The sequence below is a fragment of the Tachyglossus aculeatus genome, chromosome 2, assembly GCF_015852505.1.
Source record: "Tachyglossus aculeatus isolate mTacAcu1 chromosome 2, mTacAcu1.pri, whole genome shotgun sequence".
NCBI classification, from domain to species: domain Eukaryota; kingdom Metazoa; phylum Chordata; class Mammalia; order Monotremata; family Tachyglossidae; genus Tachyglossus; species Tachyglossus aculeatus.
In genome coordinates this window covers 140013987-140034510 of record NC_052067.1, presented here as the reverse complement: position 1 = coordinate 140034510, position 20524 = coordinate 140013987, and the positions used below count along the sequence as shown (strand labels likewise).

Genomic DNA, 20524 nt, shown 5'->3' with positions numbered 1-20524 from the left:
TATAATAATAATGATGGTATTTGTTAAGTGCTTACTACATGCCAGGCACTGTACTAAGCTCTGGGGTGGATACAAGCAAATCGGGTTGGACACAGTCCCTGTTCCACATGGGGCTCAGCGTCTCAATCCCCATTTTTCAGACGAGGTAATTGAGGAACAGAGAAGTTAAGTTCATCCATTCATTCATTCAATCGTATTTACTGAGCACTTACCGTGTGCAGAGCACTGTACTAAGCGCTTGGGAAGTACAAGTTGGCAACGTATAGAGACGGTCCCTACCCAACAGTGGGCTCACAGTCTAGAAGGGGGAGACAGAGAACAAAACAAAGCATAGTAACAAAATAAAATCAATAGAATAAGTATGTACAAATAAAATAAATAGAGAAATAAATATGTACGAACATATATACTTGCCCAAGGTCACACAGCAGACAAGTGGTGGAGCAGAGATTAGAACCCATGACCTTCTGGCTCACAGGCTCTCTAGCCACTGCTCTACGCTGAGCAGAGAAGCAGTGTGGCTCAGTAGGAAAGAGCCCGGGCTTTGGAGTCAATCAATCAATCAATCAATCGTATTTATTGAGCGCTTACTGTGTGCACAGCACTGTACTAAGCACTTGGGAAGTACAAATTGGCAACATATAGAGACAGTCCCTACCCAACAGTGGGCTCACAGTCCAAAAAGAGGTCAGAGGTCATGGGTTCATATCCCGGCTCTGCCAATTGTCAGCTGTGTGACTTTGGGCAAGTCACTTCCCTTCTCTGGGCCTCAGTTCCCTCATCTGGAAAATGGGGATTAAGACTGTGAGCCCCACCAGGGACAACCTGATCACCTCGTAACCTCCCCAGCGCTTAGAACAGTGCTTTGCACATAGTAATTGTCAGCTGTGTGACTTCGGGCAAGTCCCTTCACTTCTCTGGGCCTCAGTTCCCTCATCTGGAAAATGGGGATTAAGACTGTGAGCCCCACCAGGGACAACCTGATCACCTCGTAACCTCCCCAGCGCTTAGGACAGTGCTTTGCACAGAGTAAGTGCTTAATAAATGCCATTATTATTATTATTATTATCCAAACTAGCGTCCTCCAGGGAGCGAGATGAACGAGAGTCCTCCAGGTAGTGAGATGAATGAGAGTACTCCAGGATGCTAAAGTGTCCTCCAGGGATTGGGATATATAACAAGCATCCCGCAGGGACCGGATTGGGACGACGAAGCGTCCAGCCGGGACCGTGAAAAGCCACTTACCTGCACAGCGTGGGCAGCAGCGTTGGGGCTCCATGACGGGGCTGGCACAGTGGATCGGCGGGCAGTGGATTTGGGAACAGCTCACGTGGGTGTTCTGGAAGAGCGAAGGACTCGGTTAGCTCGGGCCTCAGGCCGGTCGGCTTCCCGGCACATTCCGCACACTGCGGCTCGCTCGGGTTGAGGGCGGCCGGGCCGGGGGGAAGAACGCAGGGCTGGATTCCGACAACGACTCCACCATTTTCCTGCTTTGTGACTTTCCTTCTCTGTGCCTCAGTTTCCTCATCAGTAAAATGGAGATGGGACATCTGTTCTCCGTCCCGTTTAGACTCTTGTGGGACAGGGACTAAATCTGATCTAGACGGTGAGCCCACTGTTGGGTAGGGACTGTCTCTATATGTTGCCAACTGCCTCAGTTTCCTCATCAGTAAAATGGAGATGGGACATCTGTTCTCCGTCCCCTTTAGACTCTTGTGGGACGGGGACTAAATCTGATCTAGACGGTGAGCCCACTGTTGGGTAGGGACTGTCTCTATATGTTGCCAACTGCCTCAGTTTCCTCATCAGTAAAATGGAGATGGGACATCTGTTCTCCATCCCCTTTAGACTCTTGTGGGACAGGGACTAAATCTGATCTAGACGGTGAGCCCACTGTTGGGTAGGGACTGTCTCTATATGTTGCCAACTGCCTCAGTTTCCTCATCAGTAAAATGGAGATGGGACATCTGTTCTCCGTCCCCTTTAGACTCTTGTGGGACGGGGACTAAATCTGATCTAGACGGTGAGCCCACTGTTGGGTAGGAACTGTCTCTATATGTTGCCAACTTGTACTTCCCAAGCACTTAGTACAGTGCTCTGCACACAGTAAGCGCTCAATAAATACGATTGATTGATTGATTGATTGATCTGATTACCTTGCATCTAGGCTAGCACTTACCACAGCACTTGGTATATAGGAAGAAGAAGAAGAAAAGAAGAAGAAGAAGGAGAAGAAGAAGAAGAAGAAGAAGAAGAAGAAGAAGAAGAAGAAGAAGAAGAAGAAGAAGAAGAAGAAGAAGAAGAAGAATTGGCATTTGTTAAGCGCTTACTATGTGCAAAGCACTGTTCTAAGCTCTGGGGAGATCAGGTTGTCCCACGTGGGGCTCACAGTCTTAATCCCCATTTTACAGATGAGGTAACTGAGGCCCAGAGAAGTTAAGTGACTAGCCCAAGATCACACAGCAGACATGTGGTGGAGTCAGAATTCGAACCCATGACTTCTGACTCCAAAGCCTGGGCTCTTTCCACTGAGCCACGCTGCTTCTCTAATGATAATGATGGCATTTATTAAGCGCTTACTATGTGCAAAGCACTGTTCTAAGCGCTGGGGAGGTTACAAGGTGATCAGGTTGTCCCACCGGGGGCTCACAGTCTTAATCCCCATTTTACAGATGAGGTAACTGAGGCACAGAGAAGGTAAGTGACTTGCCCAAAGTCACACGGCTGACAAGTGGAGGAGACGGAATTTGAACCCATGACCTCTGACTCCAAAGCCCGGGCTCTTTCCACTGAGCCACGCTGCTTCTCTGTACTTTGTAGTACAGAGTAGCAGCATGGCAAAGTGGTTAGAGCACGGGCCTAAGAGTCAGAAGGTCATGTTTTCTAACCCCAGCTCCACCACTTGTCTGCTGTGCAACCTTGGGTAAGTCACTTCACTTCTCTGGGCCTCAATTACCTCATCTGGAAAATGGGGATTTGGACCGTGAGCCCGCTGTTGGGTAGGAACCGTCTCTGTATGTTGCTGACTTGTACTTCCCAAGCGCTTACTACAGTGCTCTGCACAAAGTAAGCGCTCAATAAATGCGATTGAATGAATGAATGAATGACAGGGACTGTGTCCAACTCAATTTGCTTGTATCCATCCCAGTGATGATGATGATGGCATTTGTTAAGTGCTTACTATATGCAAAGCACTGTTCTAAGCGCTGGGGAGGATACAAGGTGATCAGGTTGTCCCACGTGGGGCTCACGGTCTCCATCCCCATTTTACAGATGAGGGAACTGAGGCCCAGAGAAGTGAAGTGACTTGCCCAAAGTCACACAGCTGACAACTGGCAGAGCCGGGATTTGAACCCCTGACCACTGCTTAGTACAGTGCCTGGCAAACAGTAAGCACTTAACAAATACTATTATTATTATTATTAAAGTGAGTGCTGAACAAATATTATTATTAGCGTTATTATTATTATTATTATCATTACCATCATCATTATTAAAAATCCTGCCATGGCTGCCCAGGCTAAGCTTCCACTATCTCCTCTTCCATACCTACTGGAACTGGGCAATGGATGGGTGGCATCTGACTGTACTTCCCAAGCACTTAGTACAGTGCTCTGCACATAGTAAGCGCTCAATAAATACGATTGAATGAATGAATGAATGAATGAATGAATGAACTGGCCTGAAATACCCTCAAAATAAAGTCTCCTGGCAGAACCAGTAAATAAGGACAAGTAAGTTGAGGATTCAAAGCTGTGGGCAGTGCCCCCGGATAGCAGTGGCAAGATGGCAATAGGTATCAGAAGTCAATCAATCAATCAATTGAATTTATTGAGCACTTACTGTGTGCAGAGCACTGTACTAAGCGCTTGGGAAGTACAAGTTGGCAACATATAGAGACGGTCCCTACCCAACAGTGGGCTCACAGTCTAAAATGGGGAGACAGAGAACAAAACCAAACATACTAACAAAATAAATAAATAGAATAGATATGTACAAGTAAAATAAATAAATAAATAAATAGAATAATAAATACGTACAAGGTCAACCCTGGCAGAAATTGATCAAAAATCACAGGGAACCATTAAAAAAAAAAAATAGGGGACACTTCACAATCCCAAAAGCTATAGTCATCGGATAGAAAGTTGTGTTCTGCTCCATGGAAACCATCAATTGTTACAGACACATTTCGCCATAGCTTAGTGGATAGAGCAAGGATTTGGGAGTCAGAAGGACCTGCGTTCTAATCCTGACTCCACCGCTCGTCTGCTGTGTGACAATGGGCAAGTCACTTCACTCCTCTGGGCTTCAGTTACCTCACTTGTAAAATGGGGATTAAGGCTGTGATCCCCATGTGGGACAGGGACTGTGTCCAATCTGACTAGATTTTATCTACCTCAGCGCTTTGAACAGTGCCTGGCCCATAAATAATAATAATAATAATAATGATGGCATTTATTAAGCGCTTACTATGTGCAAAGCACTGTTCTAAGTGCTGGGGTAGATACAAGGTAATCAAGTTGTGCCACGTGGGGCTCACAGGCTTAATCCCCATTTTCCAGATGAGGGAACTGAGGCCCAGAGAAGTGATATATGTATATATGTTTGTACATATTTATTACTCTATTTATTTTACTTGTACATATCTATTCTATTTATTTTATTTTGTTAGTATGTTTGGTTTTGTTCTCTGTCTCCCCCTACTAGACTGTGAGCCCACTGTTGGGTAGGGACTGTCTCTATGTGTTGCCAATTTGTACTTCCCAAGCGCTCAGTACAGTGCTCTGCACATAGTAAGCGCTCAATAAATACAATTGATGATGATGATGATGAAGTGACTTGCCCAAAGTCACACAGCTGACAAGTGGCAGAGCTGGGATTTGAACCCATGACCTCTGACTCCAAAGCCCGAGCTCTTTCTACTGAGCCGACTTAATAAGTACCATAGAAAAAAGACACAAAAAGGCTGAGAGTCTGAACTATTTGAGACTGTAAGCTCGTTGTGGGTGGGAAATGTATCTGTATATTGTTGTATTGGGCGCTCCCAAGCACTTAGCACAGTGCTCTGCACACCGTAAGCACTCAATAAATATGGTCGACTGATAGCCTGTACTGGATATCATGTGTATCAACTGAAAAATCAAGCTATGATGAGGGAGAACTCTTTGAAAAAATAATCGTGTCATTCACTTGTACTTCCCAAGCGCTTAGTACAGTGCTCTGCACACAGTAAGCGCTCAATAAATACGAATGAATGAATGAATGAATTTGGCCTTGGGAATTCCAGGACTCTATCAGGCTTTTAGTCATGAATTAAATGCTACGGGTGAGAGGCTTTTCAGCAGTATCCAGGTATAGTGCTTAGAAGAGGAACAGTGGGAAGAGCACAAGCCTGGGAGTCCAAGGACCTGGGTTCTAATCCCAGCGTCATCAAGTGCCTGCCATGAGAACTTGGGAAAGTCACTTCACTTTTCTGGCCGCAGTTCCCTCTTCTGTAAAATGGGGATTTAATACCCGTTCCCCTCCTTCCTTAGTGCTCAATAAATACGATTGACTGATTAGACTGCGAGTCCTGTGTAGGACAGGGACCGTGTCTGACCTGATTATCTTGTATCTTCCCCAGTGCTCAGAACAGTGCTTGACACATAGTAAGTTTTTAACAAACACCACAGTTATTATTACCCCGAGATGGTATTGACACCTGTCTATGGTATTGACACCTGTCTACTTGTTCCGTTTTGCTGTCTGTCTCCTCCTTTTAGACTGTGAGCCCATTGCTGGGTAGGGACCGTCTCTATATGCTGCCTAATTGTACTTTCCAAGCGCTTAGTACAGTGCTCTGCACACAGTAAGTGCTCAATAAATACGACTGAATGAATGAATAAGACATGGTCACGTGAATATTTGACGAGTAAGCAAAAAGGCTATCTGTAGTGGGTGGCTTTCCTACCTTTTTAAATAATTTTTTATGGTATTTGTTAAGTGTTTACAATGTGCCAGGCACTGTACTAAGCGCCAGGGTAGATAGAAACTTTCTTTTTGTGGCACTTGTGAAGTGCTTACTATGTGCCAGACACTGTTCTAAGCGCTGGGGTATATACAAGTTAATCAGGTTGGACACAGTCCCTGTCCCATGTGGGGCTCATAGTCCTAATCCCCATTTTACAGATGAGGGAAGTGAGGCCTAGAGAAGTTAAGTGAAGTTCAGGAAGAATTAGGCTGGCAAATCTATGGGGGAATGGGGACCAAGATTGGAGGAGATTAAAGGGGAAAAGGGGACGAGCTACGGAAGGGAAAGGAAGCGTTCGGCAGCCACTGTCTATTGAGAGTAAAAAACCTGGGCTGGGGGTTGTGGGGTGGACAAAATGATTTCGGAAAAAATGGGCAAAAGGACACATTAATCAATCAATTGATCCATCAATAAATGGTATTTAGTGCTTACTATGTGCAGCTCTTGGGGGAGTACAGTACAACAATGTTAGTAGAAATGTTCCCTGCCCGTAACAACTATTAATAGAAAGATGAACCATTGATGGATGGGGAAAGAAAGCATGAGGAACAAGGATAATAATAATAACGGCATTTATTAAGCTCTTACTATGTGCAAAGAACTCTCCCCAACGCTTAGAACAGTGCTTTGCACTGTTCTAAGCATTGGGGAAGTTACAAGTTGATCAGGTTGTCCCACGTGGGGCTCCCAGTCTTGATCTCCATTTTACAGATGATGTAACCGAGGCCCGGAGAAGTTAATTGACTTGCCCAAAGTCACACAGCTGACATTTGGTGGAGCCGGGATTTGAACCCATGACCTCTGACTCCAAAGCCCAGGCTCTTTCCCCTGAGCCACGCTGCTTCTCTAGGAAGGGGGAAGAAAACCGAGAGGGACAATGTGCCTAAATCTTTAGGGAGGTATGTTATCCTTCCTCCTCAAAAAAGATGCTACTGACTGCGAAATTCACCTGAGCGAGGGCCTGTCTGAAAGATTCATCAGGGTCCAATCCACAGCCCCAACCACACCGTGAGTAACCTAAAGATGTGGAGAAGCAGTGTGGCCCAGCGGTCAGCGCGCCGGCCTCGAAGTCAGAGGACCTGGGTTCTAATCCTGCCTCCGCTGCTTGTCTGCTGGGTGACCTGGGGCAAGTCGTTTCACTTCTCTGTGCCTCAGTTACCTCATCTGCAAAACGGGAATTAAATCCTTCTCACTCGGACTGTGAGCCCCATGGTGGGTAGGAACTGTGACCAACCTGACACTGTGAGCCCACTGTTGCGTAGGGGCCGTCCCTATATGTTGCCAACTTGGACTTCCCAAGCGCTTAGTACAGTGCTCTGCACACAGTAAGCGCTCAATAAACACGACTGAATGAATGAATGATTATCTTCTATCTACCCTAACGCATAGTACAGTGCCTGGCACCTAGGAAGAGCTGAGCACTGTATTAAGCTCTTGGGGGAGTACACTACAACAACTTTAGTAGAAATGTTCCCTGCCCATAACAACTATTAATAGAAAGATGAACCATTGATGGATGGGGAAAGAAAGCATGAGGAACAAGGATAATAATAATAATAATGGCATTTATTAAGCTCTTACTATGTGCCAAGCACTGTTCTAAGCGTTGGGGAGATTGCAAGTTGATCAGGTTGTCTCACAGGGGGCTCCAATGACTGTGTTTAGGGATTTGAGTCATGCTTGAAGTCTGTTGAGTTGAAAGAGGTTTGCAGAAGAGCAAAATTGTATTCAATCAATGTCGTATTTATTGAGCGCTTACTGTGTGCAGAGCACTGTACTAAGCACTTGGGAAGTACAAGCTGGCAACATATAGAGATAGTCCCTACCCAATAGTGGGCTCACAGTCTAGAAGGTATTCGAATACCTGCATCTAGCTCTCTTGTTGACTTGTCCAGCACGACTTTGTAGGACGATTTGAACAAGACCAGACCCAATAATACTACTATTACTACTACTATTACTAATAATAATAACAATAATGATGATGATGATCATACTAATAATAGTACTTTTTAAGAACTGTGAGCCCACTGTTGGGTAGGGACTGTCTCTATATGTTGCCAACTTGTACTTCCCAAGCGCTTAGTACAGTGCTCTGCACACAGTAAGCACTCAATAAATATAATTGATTGATTGATTGATTAAGAACTTACTATGTGCCAAGCACCGTAATAAATGCCGGGATTTAGTCCCTGTCCTAAATGGAGTTCATCATCCAAGTAGGAGGGAGGAAAGGCACTTAATCCTCGAGAAGCAGCATGGCTCAGTGGAAAGAGCCTGGGCTTTGGAGTCAGAGGTCATGGGTTCTAATCCCGGCTCTGCCACTTATCTGCTGTGTGACTTTGGGCAAGTCACTTCACTTCTCTGGGCCTCGGTTCCCTCATCTGTAAAATGGGGATGAAGACTGTGAGCCCCCCGTGGGACGATCTGATCACCCAGTAATTAGAACAGTGCTTTGCATATAGTAAGCGCTTAACAAATGCCATCGTTATTATTAATCCCCTTTTTACAGATGAGGTAACTGAGTCAGAGAGAAGTGAAGTGACTTGCCCAGGGTCGCACAGCAAGGGAGGGACGGAGCTGGGATTAGAACCCACATCCTCTGGCTCCAAGACCATGCTCTTATCACTAGGCCAATCCTGCTTTACCCCTTGGGCAATAGTTAGTTTTGTCTCCATTACATATCATTTTTTTCCATCAAATAAGTTTGTACCAGTGGCTGCCGTCAAAGCAGTTGGGGAGGTATCGATGATTTCTATTTATTTTGTTAATGATGTGCATTTAGCTTTAATTCTATTTGTTTTGACGACTTATCTACGTGTTTTGTTTCGTTGTCTGTCTTCCCCTTCTAGACTGGGAGCCCGTTGTTGGGTAGGGACCGTCTCTATATGTTGCCAACTTGTACTTCCCAAGCGCTTAGTACAGTGCTCTGCACACAGTAAGCGCTCAATAAATACGATTGAATGAATGAACCCCTAATTCTGACCCAGCCGCCCATGCTGCCCCAAAGTAGCCTCAGAATCTCATAAACATTTTGGGACAGCCAAGTTGATTGAGCTGTATCCAAAGTTCGTATCTTTCTAAGATGATCTGCCCTTTTCTTATATCTGACATGCAGAAAAGATCATCATCAATCAGCGTGGCCAAAACACAGGCTTGGGAGTCAGAGGACGTGGGTTCTAATCCCGGCTCCGCCACTCGTCTGCTGGGTGACCTTGGGCAAGCTATTTAACTTCTCTGTGCCTCAGTTCCCTCATCTGTAAAATGGAGATGAAGACAGGGCTACCTCGGGGTAGTATTATTAATGAAATAAATTGTAAAAATGTACAAGTAATACATACTTGTATACATAGGGTAATAAATCTGTACAAATATATATAGTCATTCAATCGTATTTATTGAGCGCTTACTGTGTGCAGAGCACTGTACTAAGCGCTTGATAATGATGGCATTTGTTAAGCGCTTACTATGTGCAAAGCACTGTTCTAAGCGCTGGGGGAGATACAATGGGATCACGTTGTGCCACGGGGGGCTCACAGTCTTAATCCTCATTTTACAGATGAGGGAACTGAGGCTCAGAGAAGTGAAGTGGCTTGCCCAAGGTCACACAGCAGACATGTGGCAGAGCCGGGATTCGAACCCGTGACCTCTGACTCCAAAGCCCGGGCTCTTTCCACTGAGCCACGCTGCTTCTCCACTATATATTCAGTCAATCGTATTTATTGAGTGCTTACTGTGTGCAGAGCACTGTACTCCAGTGGTGTATATATATATATATATATATATATATATATATATATGTGTGTGTGTGTACATGTATATATACACATGTGTATATGTATATGTATGTATATATATGCATATTTATGTATATGTATATATACATATATATGCATATATATACATACATGTGTATGTATATATACATATATATGTATGTGTATATGTATATACATACATGTGTATATGTACATATATACATATATATGTATATGTGTATATACATACATGTGTATATGTATATGTATGTATATATACATATATATGTATATGTATATATATACATACATGTGTATATGTATATGCATATGTATATACATGCATGTGTATATGTATATGTATGTAAATATATACAGGTGCTGTGGGGAGGGGATGAAGTAGGGCTTAGAACAGTGCTTGGCACATAGTAAGTGCTTAACAAATATCATTATTATAATAATATCATAATACATTATGATATAATTATTATTGTATGATATTATAACAGTAGCTATTATATTTGTTATTATTTATTGTACATTGCTATTATTTGTTAATAATAATAATTATTATTATTAACATTGGGATTTATTGAGCCCTTACTGTGTACAGAGCACTTGGAAAAGTCCAAGCACAACAGAATTGATAGATATGTTCCCTGCCTACAGTGAGCTTACAGTCTAGATGGGGAACTTACAGTTCCGTCTGCTAAAGCCCGTTACGATCGGAAGCAATATATTCTTCAATTTACGTCTCCCCTGCTCGACTGTGAGCTTCTTAAGGACAGGGATCACGTCTACTAATTCTACCCAATCCTTCCAAGCACTTAGTAGGGAGCTCCGCTCACAGTAGGTGCTCCGTAAATTGATTAATGATTGATCCAGGAGAATTCTAGCTAGGATCTTACTGGCAATCGGAGAGCGATGCCATCTCTCAGCAACTCCCAAAAGCCGATCTTCCATCTTCCTATTTGAATTTTTAGACTGGTAGCATCGCGGCTCCACCACCATCATCATCATCAATCGTATTTATTGAGCGCTTACTATGTGCAGAGCACTGTACTAAGCGCTTGGGAAGTACAAATTGGCAACATATAGAGACAGTCCCTACCCAACAGTGGGCTCACAGTCTAAAAGGGGGAGACGGAGAACAAAACCAAACATACTAACAAAATAAAATAAATGGAATAGATATGTGTCTGCTGTGTGACCTTGGGCAAGCCACTTCACTTCTCTGTGCCTCAGTTCCCTCATCTGTAAAATGGGGATTAAGACTTTGAGCCTTATATGGGACAACCTGACTACCTCTTTATCTACCCCAATGCTGAGAACAGTGCTTGGCATATAGTAAGTGCTTAACAAATACCATTATTATTATGATTATTATCTCTGACATCTTATGACACGTCCTCAGTGTTGTACATATTGAGGAGAAACTTTAAGCAGGAGTCCCCAACATGCTTGTAGATCTCAGAAGGTATATGCCATAAGATTCAGGTGCTTTCCCATCCTTTTTTTTTAATGAAACTTGTTCAGCGCTTACTATATGCCAGACGCTGTACTAAGCGCTGCAGTAGCTACCAGCTAATCAGGCTGGAAAGAGTCCATATCCCAGATGGGGCTCCCAGTCTTAATCCCCATTTTACAGAGGAAGTAACTGAGCCGCAGAGGAAGTGCAGTGACTTACCCAAGGTCACACAGAGGACAAGTGGAGGAGCTGGAATTAGAACTCAGATCCTCCGACGCCCAGAGGATTTTCCCATTAATCAATCAGTAGGGACTGTCTCTATATGTTGCCAATTTGTACTTCCCAAGCGCTTAGTACAGTGCTCTGCACATAGTAAGTGCTCAATAAATACGATTGATGATGATGATCAATCAATTGTATTTATTGAGTGCTTACTGTGTGCAGAGCACTGTACTAAGTGCTTGTACTAAGCCATTAGGCCATGATGCTTCCCTACTGTAAGCCTGTTTTGAGCAGGGAGCCGTATTGTACACTCCCAAGTGTGTGGCACAGTGCTCTACATCCAAGGAGTGCTCAATAAATACCACTGATTGATTGATTCATCCTCTGACTTCTGAGGAGGCTTTCTCAGTACCATATCTTCACATGAGCCCCCTTTTTCCTCTCCCCCTCCCCATCCCACTTGCCCTACCTCCTTCCCCTCCCCACAGCACCTTTATATATATATATATATATATATATGTACAGATTTATTACCCTATGTATTACTTGTACATATATACTATTTATTTTGTTAATGATCTGCATATAGCTTTAATTCTATTTGTTCTGTTGATTTTGACACCTGTCCACATGTTTTGTTTTGTTGTCCGTCTCCCCCTTCTAGACTGTGAGCCCGTTGTTGGGTAGGGACCGTCTCTAGATGTTATCGACTTGTATTTCCCAAGCGCTTAGTACAGTGCTCTGCATCCAGTAAGTGCTCAATAAATACAATGAATGAATGAATACCAGGTGGTTTTCTGTGGTTTGAAGTGCCTCATCTTCAATAACAGAAGGAGCACTGAGAAGGATAGTGAAATGACGAGAAGGTGTGCTGAGGAGAATATTATAATGGGAGAGACAAGATACTTTTAAAAACCCATTGTATTTACCCCAGTGCTTAGTACAGTGTTTGGCACATAATAAGCGCTTAACAAATACACCGTCATTATGTATTATTTAAGCAGGGTTAGGTGAGGCAGCATGGTCTAGGGGAAAGAACGTGGGGCTGGGAGTCAGAGGGCCTGGGTTCTAATCCCAGCTCTGCCAGTTGCCTGCTATAGGACCTTAGGCAAGTCATTTTTCTTCTCCGTGCCTCAGTTTCCTCAACTATAAAGTGGGGATTCAAAATCTGCCTGTTTTTTGTTCTTTTTTTAATGGTATTTGTTAAGTGCTTATTATGTGCCAGGCACTGTACTGAGCCACTGGGGTAGATTCAACAAATATGTTGGATGTAGTCCCTGTCCCACATGGGGCTCACAGTCTTAATCCCCATTTTATAATAATAATAATAATAATGATAGCATTTATTTAGTGCTTACTATGTGCAGAGCACTGTTCTAATCGCTGGGGAGGTTATCAGGTTGTCCCACGGGGGGCTCACAGTCTTAATCCCTATTTGACAGATGAGGGAACTGAGGCACAGAGAAGTGACTTGCCCAAAATCACACAGCCAGCAATTGGCGGGGCCAGGATTTGAACCCATGACCTCTGACTCCAAAGCCCACGCTCTTTCCACTGAGCCACACTGCTTCTCTGATGCATTTCAGTTAAGGTCAGTTCAGTTAAGTTCAGTTACAGTTAAGGTCACTGAGGCACAGAGAAATCTCTATCCTACTTAGACCGTGAGCCCCGGGAGGAACAACCTGATTACCCTGTATCTTTACCCCAGCGCTTAGAGCAGTGTTTGACACATAGTAAGTGCTTAACAAATGCCGTAAATCAATAGTAATAATGAGGTGATAGTGGAGGTCACTGCCTTCACCCTGTCCCCCTTTCCCCAAGTCTGTCTCTTCAATTCACTCATTCAGTGGTAGTCATCGAACACCTACTGTGTGAAAAGCACTGTACTAAGCACTTGAGAGCAGCGTGGCTCAGTGGAAAGAGCACAGGCTTGGGAGTCATAGGTCATGGGTTCTAATCCCGGCTCCACCACTTGTCTGCTGTGTGACTTTGGGCAAATCACTTCACTTCTCTGGCCCTCAGCCCCCTCACCTGTAAAATGGGGATGAAGACTGTGAGCCCCGCGTGGGGCAACCTGATCAGCTTGTATCTACCCCAGTGCTCAGAACAGTGCTTGGCACATAGTAAGCGCTTAACAAATGCCATCATTATTATTATTAATTCACTCAATCACATTTATTCATTCATTCAATCGTATTTATTGAGCGCTTACTGGGTGCAGAGCACTGTACTATGCACTTGGGAAGTACAAGTTGGCAACATATAGAGACGGTCCCTACCCAACAGTGGTTACCGTGTAGGGCTTACCGTGTCCAGAGCACTGTACTAACCGGGTGGGAGAGTCCATTATAACAATAAACAGACATATTCCCTACCTCGGAGCAGGTGCAGCGGAGGCAGTACATGAGCCCCTGAGGTTCCAGGTAAGGATGCCAATTCTCTCCAGGGCTGTACTTCTTGCCACGAAAGAGGCAAAACTTCTCCGGCCCTGAAAAAGTCAACGGAGGGCAACGGGTCACACGTCGGCCCTTCGAAAACGGCAAGCAGACGAGGTGGCCGACCCTTACCGCCGGGGAACGGGGCGGAGAGGTCGCAGGGGGTCAGTGGGCACAAGCTCACGGCTCCCACGCCAAGAGGCCTCCTCTGGTGGATGGGGGTGCCGCCCTTCCCACCCTCAGGAACCAAGGGTCAGAGGTCTCTGGGGGCGGCTCTTTTCTGGTGCTTCTTGACTGACTGCGGGAATGCGATGCCGGTGGATTTTAGAGAGGAGAGAGGAGACCAAATTGGAACACTGGTCTCGGCCTAATGTATCAGACTACCGATACATTACTTACTTCCTCTCTCCCGTCCACATTCTGCTCCGCTTCTTTCTAAAGTGCCCATCTGCACACAATTCCTTTATCCTCCTCTTCCTCCTCATTCTCTTCCTCCTTCTCCTCTTCCTTCTCTTCCTCCTTCTCCTCTTCCTTCTCTTCCTCCTCCTCCTCCTTCTCTTCCTCCTCCTCCTCCTTCTCTTCCTCCTCCTCCTCCTTCTCTTCCTCCTCCTCCTCCTTCTCCTCATTATCCTCCTCCTCCTCATTCTCCTCCTCCTCCTCATTCTCCTCCTCCTTCTCCTTCCTTCTCTTCCTTCTCTTCCTCCTCCTCCTCATCCTCCTCATTCTCCTCCTCCTTCTCCTTCCTTCTCTTCCTTCTCTTCCTCCTCCTCCTCCTTCTCCTCATTCTCCTCCTCCTCCTCATTCTCCTCCTCCTCCTCATTCTCCTCCTCCTTCTCCTTCTCTTCCTTCTCTTCCTCCTCCTCCTCCTCATTCTCCTCTTCCTCCTCATTCTCCTCCTCCTCTTCCTCCTTCTCCTCTTCCTTCTCTTCCTCCTTCTCCTCTTCCTTCTCTTCCTCCTTCTCCTCTTCCTTCTCTTCCTCCTCCTCCTCCTTCTCTTCCTCCTCCTCCTCCTCCTCATTCTCCTCCTCCTTTTCCTTCCTTCTCTTCCTTCTCTTCCTCCTCCTCCTCCTTCTCCTCATTATCCTCCTCCTCCTCATTCTCCTCCTCCTCCTCATTCTCCTCCTCCTTCTCCTTCCTTCTCTTCCTTCTCTTCCTCCTCCTCCTCATCCTCCTCATTCTCCTCCTCCTTCTCCTTCCTTCTCTTCCTTCTCTTCCTCCTCCTCCTCCTTCTCCTCATTCTCCTCCTCCTCCTCATTCTCCTCCTCCTCCTCATTCTCCTCCTCCTTCTCCTTCTCTTCCTTCTCTTCCTCCTCCTCCTCCTCATTCTCCTCTTCCTCCTCATTCTCCTCCTCCTCTTCCTCCTTCTCCTCTTCCTTCTCTTCCTCCTTCTCCTCTTCCTTCTCTTCCTCCTTCTCCTCTTCCTTCTCTTCCTCCTCCTCCTCCTTCTCTTCCTCCTCCTCCTCCTCCTCATTCTCCTCCTCCTTCTCCTTCCTTCTCTTCCTTCTCTTCCTCCTCCTCCTCCTTCTCCTCATTCTCCTCCTCCTCCTCATTCTCCTCCTCCTCCTCATTCTTCTCCTCCTTCTCCTTATCTTCCTTCTCTTCCTCCTCCTCCTCCTCATTCTCCTCCTCCTCCTCATTCTCCTCCTCCTCCTCTTCCTCCTCCTCATTATTATTATTATTATTATTATTATTATTATTATTATTATTATTATTATTCTCCTCCTCCTCCTCCTCCTCATCATCATCATCATCACGAGAAGCAGCATGGTGCAGTGGATAGAATATAGGCTTGGGAGTCAGAAGGCCTTGGGTTCCAATCCCGTCTCTGTCACTTGTCTGCTGTGTGACTTTGGGCAAGGCACTTCACTTCTCTGGGCCTCAGTTACCTCATCTGCAAAATGGGGAGTGAGATTGGGAGCCCCATGTGGGACAGGGACTGTGTCCGACTCAATTCAGAGTCTGTTTAGAGAAGCAGCATGGCTTAGTGGAAAGAGCCTGGGCTTGGGAATCAGAGGTCGTGGGTTCTAACCCCGGCTCCGCCACCTGTCAGCTGTGTGACTTTGGGCAAGTCACTTAACTTCTCTGGGCCTCAGTTACCTCATCTGTAAAATGGGGATAAAGACTGTGAGCCCCACATGGGGCAATCTGATTACTTTGTATCCTGAACAGTGCTTTGCACATAGTAAGCGCTTAACAAATGTCATCATAATAATAATTTGTTTGTATCCAGCCTGCCGCATAGTAAGCATTTAACAGATACCATCATTATTATTATTATTATTAGCATCATCAGTGATAGTTATTGAGGCATTTTGAAGGGCCTCATCTTCAATAGCAGAAGGAGCATTGAAGAGAACAGGGAAATGAAGAGAAGGTATGTTGAGGAGACTATTATAATGGAAGGAATGAGATTATTAAAGAATATCCATTGTATTTACCGCTTGGCACATAGTAAGTGCTTAGCAAATACACAATTATTATGCATTATTTAATCAGGGAAGGTGAAGCAGCATGGCCTGGGAATCAGAGGACCTGGGTTCTAATCCCAGCTCTGTCCGTTACTGGCTGTGTGACCTTAGGCAAGTCATTTAACTTGCTCTGGGCACGTTCCCTGCCCACAAAAAGCTGAGTCTTAGAGCACGCCTCAAATTCTTACAGTGGCAATCCTCTCCTCCCAGCATCAAGCAGAAACTCCTCACCCTCCACTTGAAAGCACTCCTCAGCTCTCCCCCTCTTACTCTTATTCCTCTACACCCCGACCCACTCTTCATTCCACCCCAGCTGCGTCTTCTTTTCTATTTTAATGGTATTTGTTTTGCGCTTACTAGGGGCCATACACTGTACTAAGTGCTGGGGTAGATAGAAGCTAATGAAGTCGGACCTAATCCATGCCTCATTTGGGGCTCAAAGTCTTAACCCCCATTTTCCAGATGAGGTAACTGAGGCCCGGGGAAGCGAAGCGACTTGCCCGAGGTCCCGTAGCAGACAAGTGGCAGAGGCGGGATTAGAACTCAGGTCCTTCCTTTTGATATCTCCCACCTCTGGCCCTCTGTTCATGAGCTCCTCTTACCTGAAACTCCCTCCTCCTTCAGATCTTCCAAACTATGGCTCTCCCCATCTTCAAAGCCTTCCTGAAGCCCATCTCCTCCAGGAGGCTTTCCCCAACTAAATCCCATTTTTCCAGATCACTTCCATGCAGCAGCTGTCCTTAACCCTTACATGTATAAATTATAAAGTATATATGTTCCAAATGACTTCTTTATTCATATTCACGTCTGTCTCCCCCTCTAGACTAAAAGCTCGTTATGGGCTGGGAACATGTAGGCTATTTATGTTGTATTATACTCTTCCAAGCGCTTAAATACTTCTCTCCAGTCCTCATATCTGGCGGTAGCTACAAGCTAATCAGGCTGCAAAGAGTCCATATCCCAGATGGGGCTCCCAGTCTTAATCCCCATTTTACAGAGGAAGTAACTGAGCCACAAAGGAAGTGCAGTGACTTACCCAAGGTCACACAGAGGACAAGTGGAGGAGCATGGCTTAGTGGCTAGAGCACAAGCCTGGGAGTTAGAAGGATCTGGATGCTAATTCCTGCCTCTGCTTCTTGTCTGCTGTGTGGCCACTTTAATAATAATAATAAAATAATAATAATAATAATAGCATTTGTTAAGCGCTTACTATGTGCAAAGCACTGTTCTAAGCACTGGAGAGGTTACAAGGTGATCAGGTTGTCCCACAGGGGGCTCACAGTCTTAATCCCCATTTTCCAGATGAGGTAACTGAGGCCCAGAGAAGTGAAGTGACTTGCCCAAAGTCACACAGCTGACAGTTGGCGGAGCCGGGATTTGAACCCATGGCCTCTGACTCCAAAGCCTGTGCGCTTTCCACTGAGCCACGCTGCTTCGCTGGGCCTCATTTACCTCATTTATAAAATGGGGATTAAGACCGTGAGCCCCATGTGAGACAGGGACCGGGTATCTACCCCAGTACTTAGGACAGTGCCTGGCACATAGTAAGCGCTTAACAAATACCATCATCATCAACAGACCATTAAAAACCAAAAAGCTTAGCCTGAAAGACCTGTGTGAGGATGTGTGCAGAGCACTGCACTAAGCTCTTGGGAGAGTACAATATAACAATAGACACATTTCCTGCCCACAATGAGCTTACAGTCTGGGGAGGGGGGGTGGGGGACAGACATTAATATAAATAAATAAATTATAAATGTTGCTGATTTGTACTTCCCAAGCGCTTAGTACAGTGCTCTGCACACAGTAAGCGCTCAATAAATAAATTGAATGAATGAATGAATAGCCCGGGGACTCTTAGGGGAGCTCTTTTTTTTGTTTTAAATGGCATTTGTTAAGCACTAATTATGTGCCAGACACTGTTCTGAGCCCTGGGGTAGATACAAACTAATCGGGTTGGGGGCCGTCTCCATAAGTTGCCAACTTGTACGTCCCAAGTGCTTAGTACAGTGCTCTGCACACAGTAGGCGCTCAATAAATGCGATTGAATGAACGAATCCATGTCCCACATGGGGCGCACAGCCTTAATCCCCATTTTCCAGATGAGGGAACTGAGGCCCAGAGAAATGAAGTGACTTGCCCAGGGTCACGCAGCGGACGAATGGCAGAGCCGGGACTAGAACCCAGGTCCTTTTGACTCCCAAGCCTGGGCTCTATTCACTAGGCCACACTGCTTCTCTGCAAGGAAAAAGACAGATTCGCTCTGGGACAAAAACCACTCCAGTGAGAGAAGGGCGAAGCCAATCCATCAACCGGTGGTATTTATTGAGCCCTCACTGTGCTTGGGAGAGTACAATACGACAGAGTTGGTAGACACGTTCCCTGCCCACAGTGAGCTTCCAGTCTAGAGGGGGAGACAGCCATTAATATAAAGAAATAATTTATAAATTCATTCAATCATGTTTATTGAGCACTTACTGTGTGCAGAGCACTGTACGAAGCGCTTGGGAAGTACAAATCGGCAACGTACAGAGCTGTGGGGCAGAGGGATTTGTCCTTCACTTTGTGCCGAAGAAACTCACTGTGAACGGGGCATGTGTCTGTTTACCTTTACACTGTACTCTCCCAAGCGCTTCGCACAGTGCTCTGCACACAGTAAGCGCTCAATAAATACGATTGGATGAATGAATGAATAGCTACAAGACAATCAAGTTGAACACAGTCCCCGTTCTAGAGGGGACTCGCAGTCCAAAATAATGGAGTACAGGTATTTAATCCCCCTTGTAGGACACTGAGGCACGGAGAAGTTAATAATAATAATAATGATGGCATTTTTTAAACGCTTACTATTCATTCGTTCATTCAATCGTATTTATTGAGCGCTTACTATGTGCAGAGCACTGTACTAAGCGCTTGGGAAGTACAAGTTGGCAACACACAGAGACGGTCCCTACCCCACAGAGGGCTCTCAGTCTAGAGAGGGGAGACAGAGAACAAAACAAAACATATTAACAAAAGAAAATCAATAGAATAAATATGCACAAATAAAATAAATAGAGTAATAAATTTGTACAAACATATATACATATACACAGGTGCTGTGGGGAGGGGAAGGAGGTAAGGCGGGGCACTGTTCTAAGCGCTGGGGAGGTTACAAGGTGATCAGGTTGTCCCACGGGGGGGCTCACAGTCTTAATCCCCATTTTACAGATGAGGTAACTGAGGCACAGAGAATAATAATAACAATAATAATAATGACATTTATTAAGCGCTTACTATGTGCAAAGCACTGTACCAAGCGCTGGGGAGGTTACAAGGTGGTCAGGTTGTCCCACGAGGGGCTCACAGTCTTCATCCCCATTTTCCAGATGAGGTCACTAAGGCCCAGAGCAGTGAAGTGGCTTGCCCAAAGTCACACAGGTGACAATTGGCGGAGTTGGGATTTGAAACCATGACCTCTGACTCCAAAGCCCGGGCTCTTTCCACTGAGCCATGCTGAGGAGTGAAGCGACTTGCCCAAGGTCACCAAGCAGGCGACTGGAGAAGCCAGGGTTAGAACCCGGGCGCCAGCTTGTACTTCCCAAGCGCTTAGTACAGTGCTCTGCACACAGTAAGCGCTCAATAAATACGATTGATTGATTGATTGAAGTCCAGGCCCGTGCTCTTTCCACTAGGCCGAACTACTGCTCCAACTCCGACTCTACTAGGCACGGTGACAGACCCAGTTTGGAAAAAAACAAAGAAAAAATCTAGGAACTTTCAAAGGAGGAAAAAATGTCTTTGTACCCATTTTGGTTCCCCGTCCCCTCCCGCAGGCTGCCTCGCCTTCCTCCAAGCGCTCGGCCCACTGAATAATAATAATAATTATTATTATTATGGCATTTGTTCATTCAATCGTATTTATTGAGCGCTTACTGTGTGCAGAGCACTGTACTAAGCGCTTGGGAAGTACAAGTTGTTAAGCAGAGAGGCAGTGTGGCTCAAGAGAAGCAGTGTGGCTCAGTGGAAAGAGCACGGGCTTTGGAGTCAGAGGTCATGGGTTCGAATCCCGGCTCCGCCACATGTCTGCTGTGTGACCTTGGGAAAGTCACTTAGCTTCTCTGAGCCTCAGTTACCTCAACTGTAAAATGGGGATTAAGACTGTGAGCCCCCCATGGGACAAC

General features: G+C 45.4%; 1 protein-coding gene across 1 annotated transcript in view; it reads right to left on the bottom strand.

Moving 5' to 3' along the window:
* CHRDL2 (chordin like 2) overlaps positions 1-16950 on the bottom strand; it is a 122294-nt gene extending 105344 nt beyond the window's left edge. The window contains exons 1-4 of the mRNA XM_038765163.1: positions 16933-16950; positions 14026-14131; positions 13834-13946; positions 1246-1339 (exon numbers count right to left, since the gene is read on the bottom strand). Of these exons, the coding sequence (XP_038621091.1) occupies positions 1246-1339; positions 13834-13946; positions 14026-14131; positions 16933-16950 (331 nt within the window). The remainder of the gene's footprint in view (positions 1-1245; positions 1340-13833; positions 13947-14025; positions 14132-16932) is intronic.
* Between the last annotated feature and the right edge of the window lie 3574 nt (positions 16951-20524).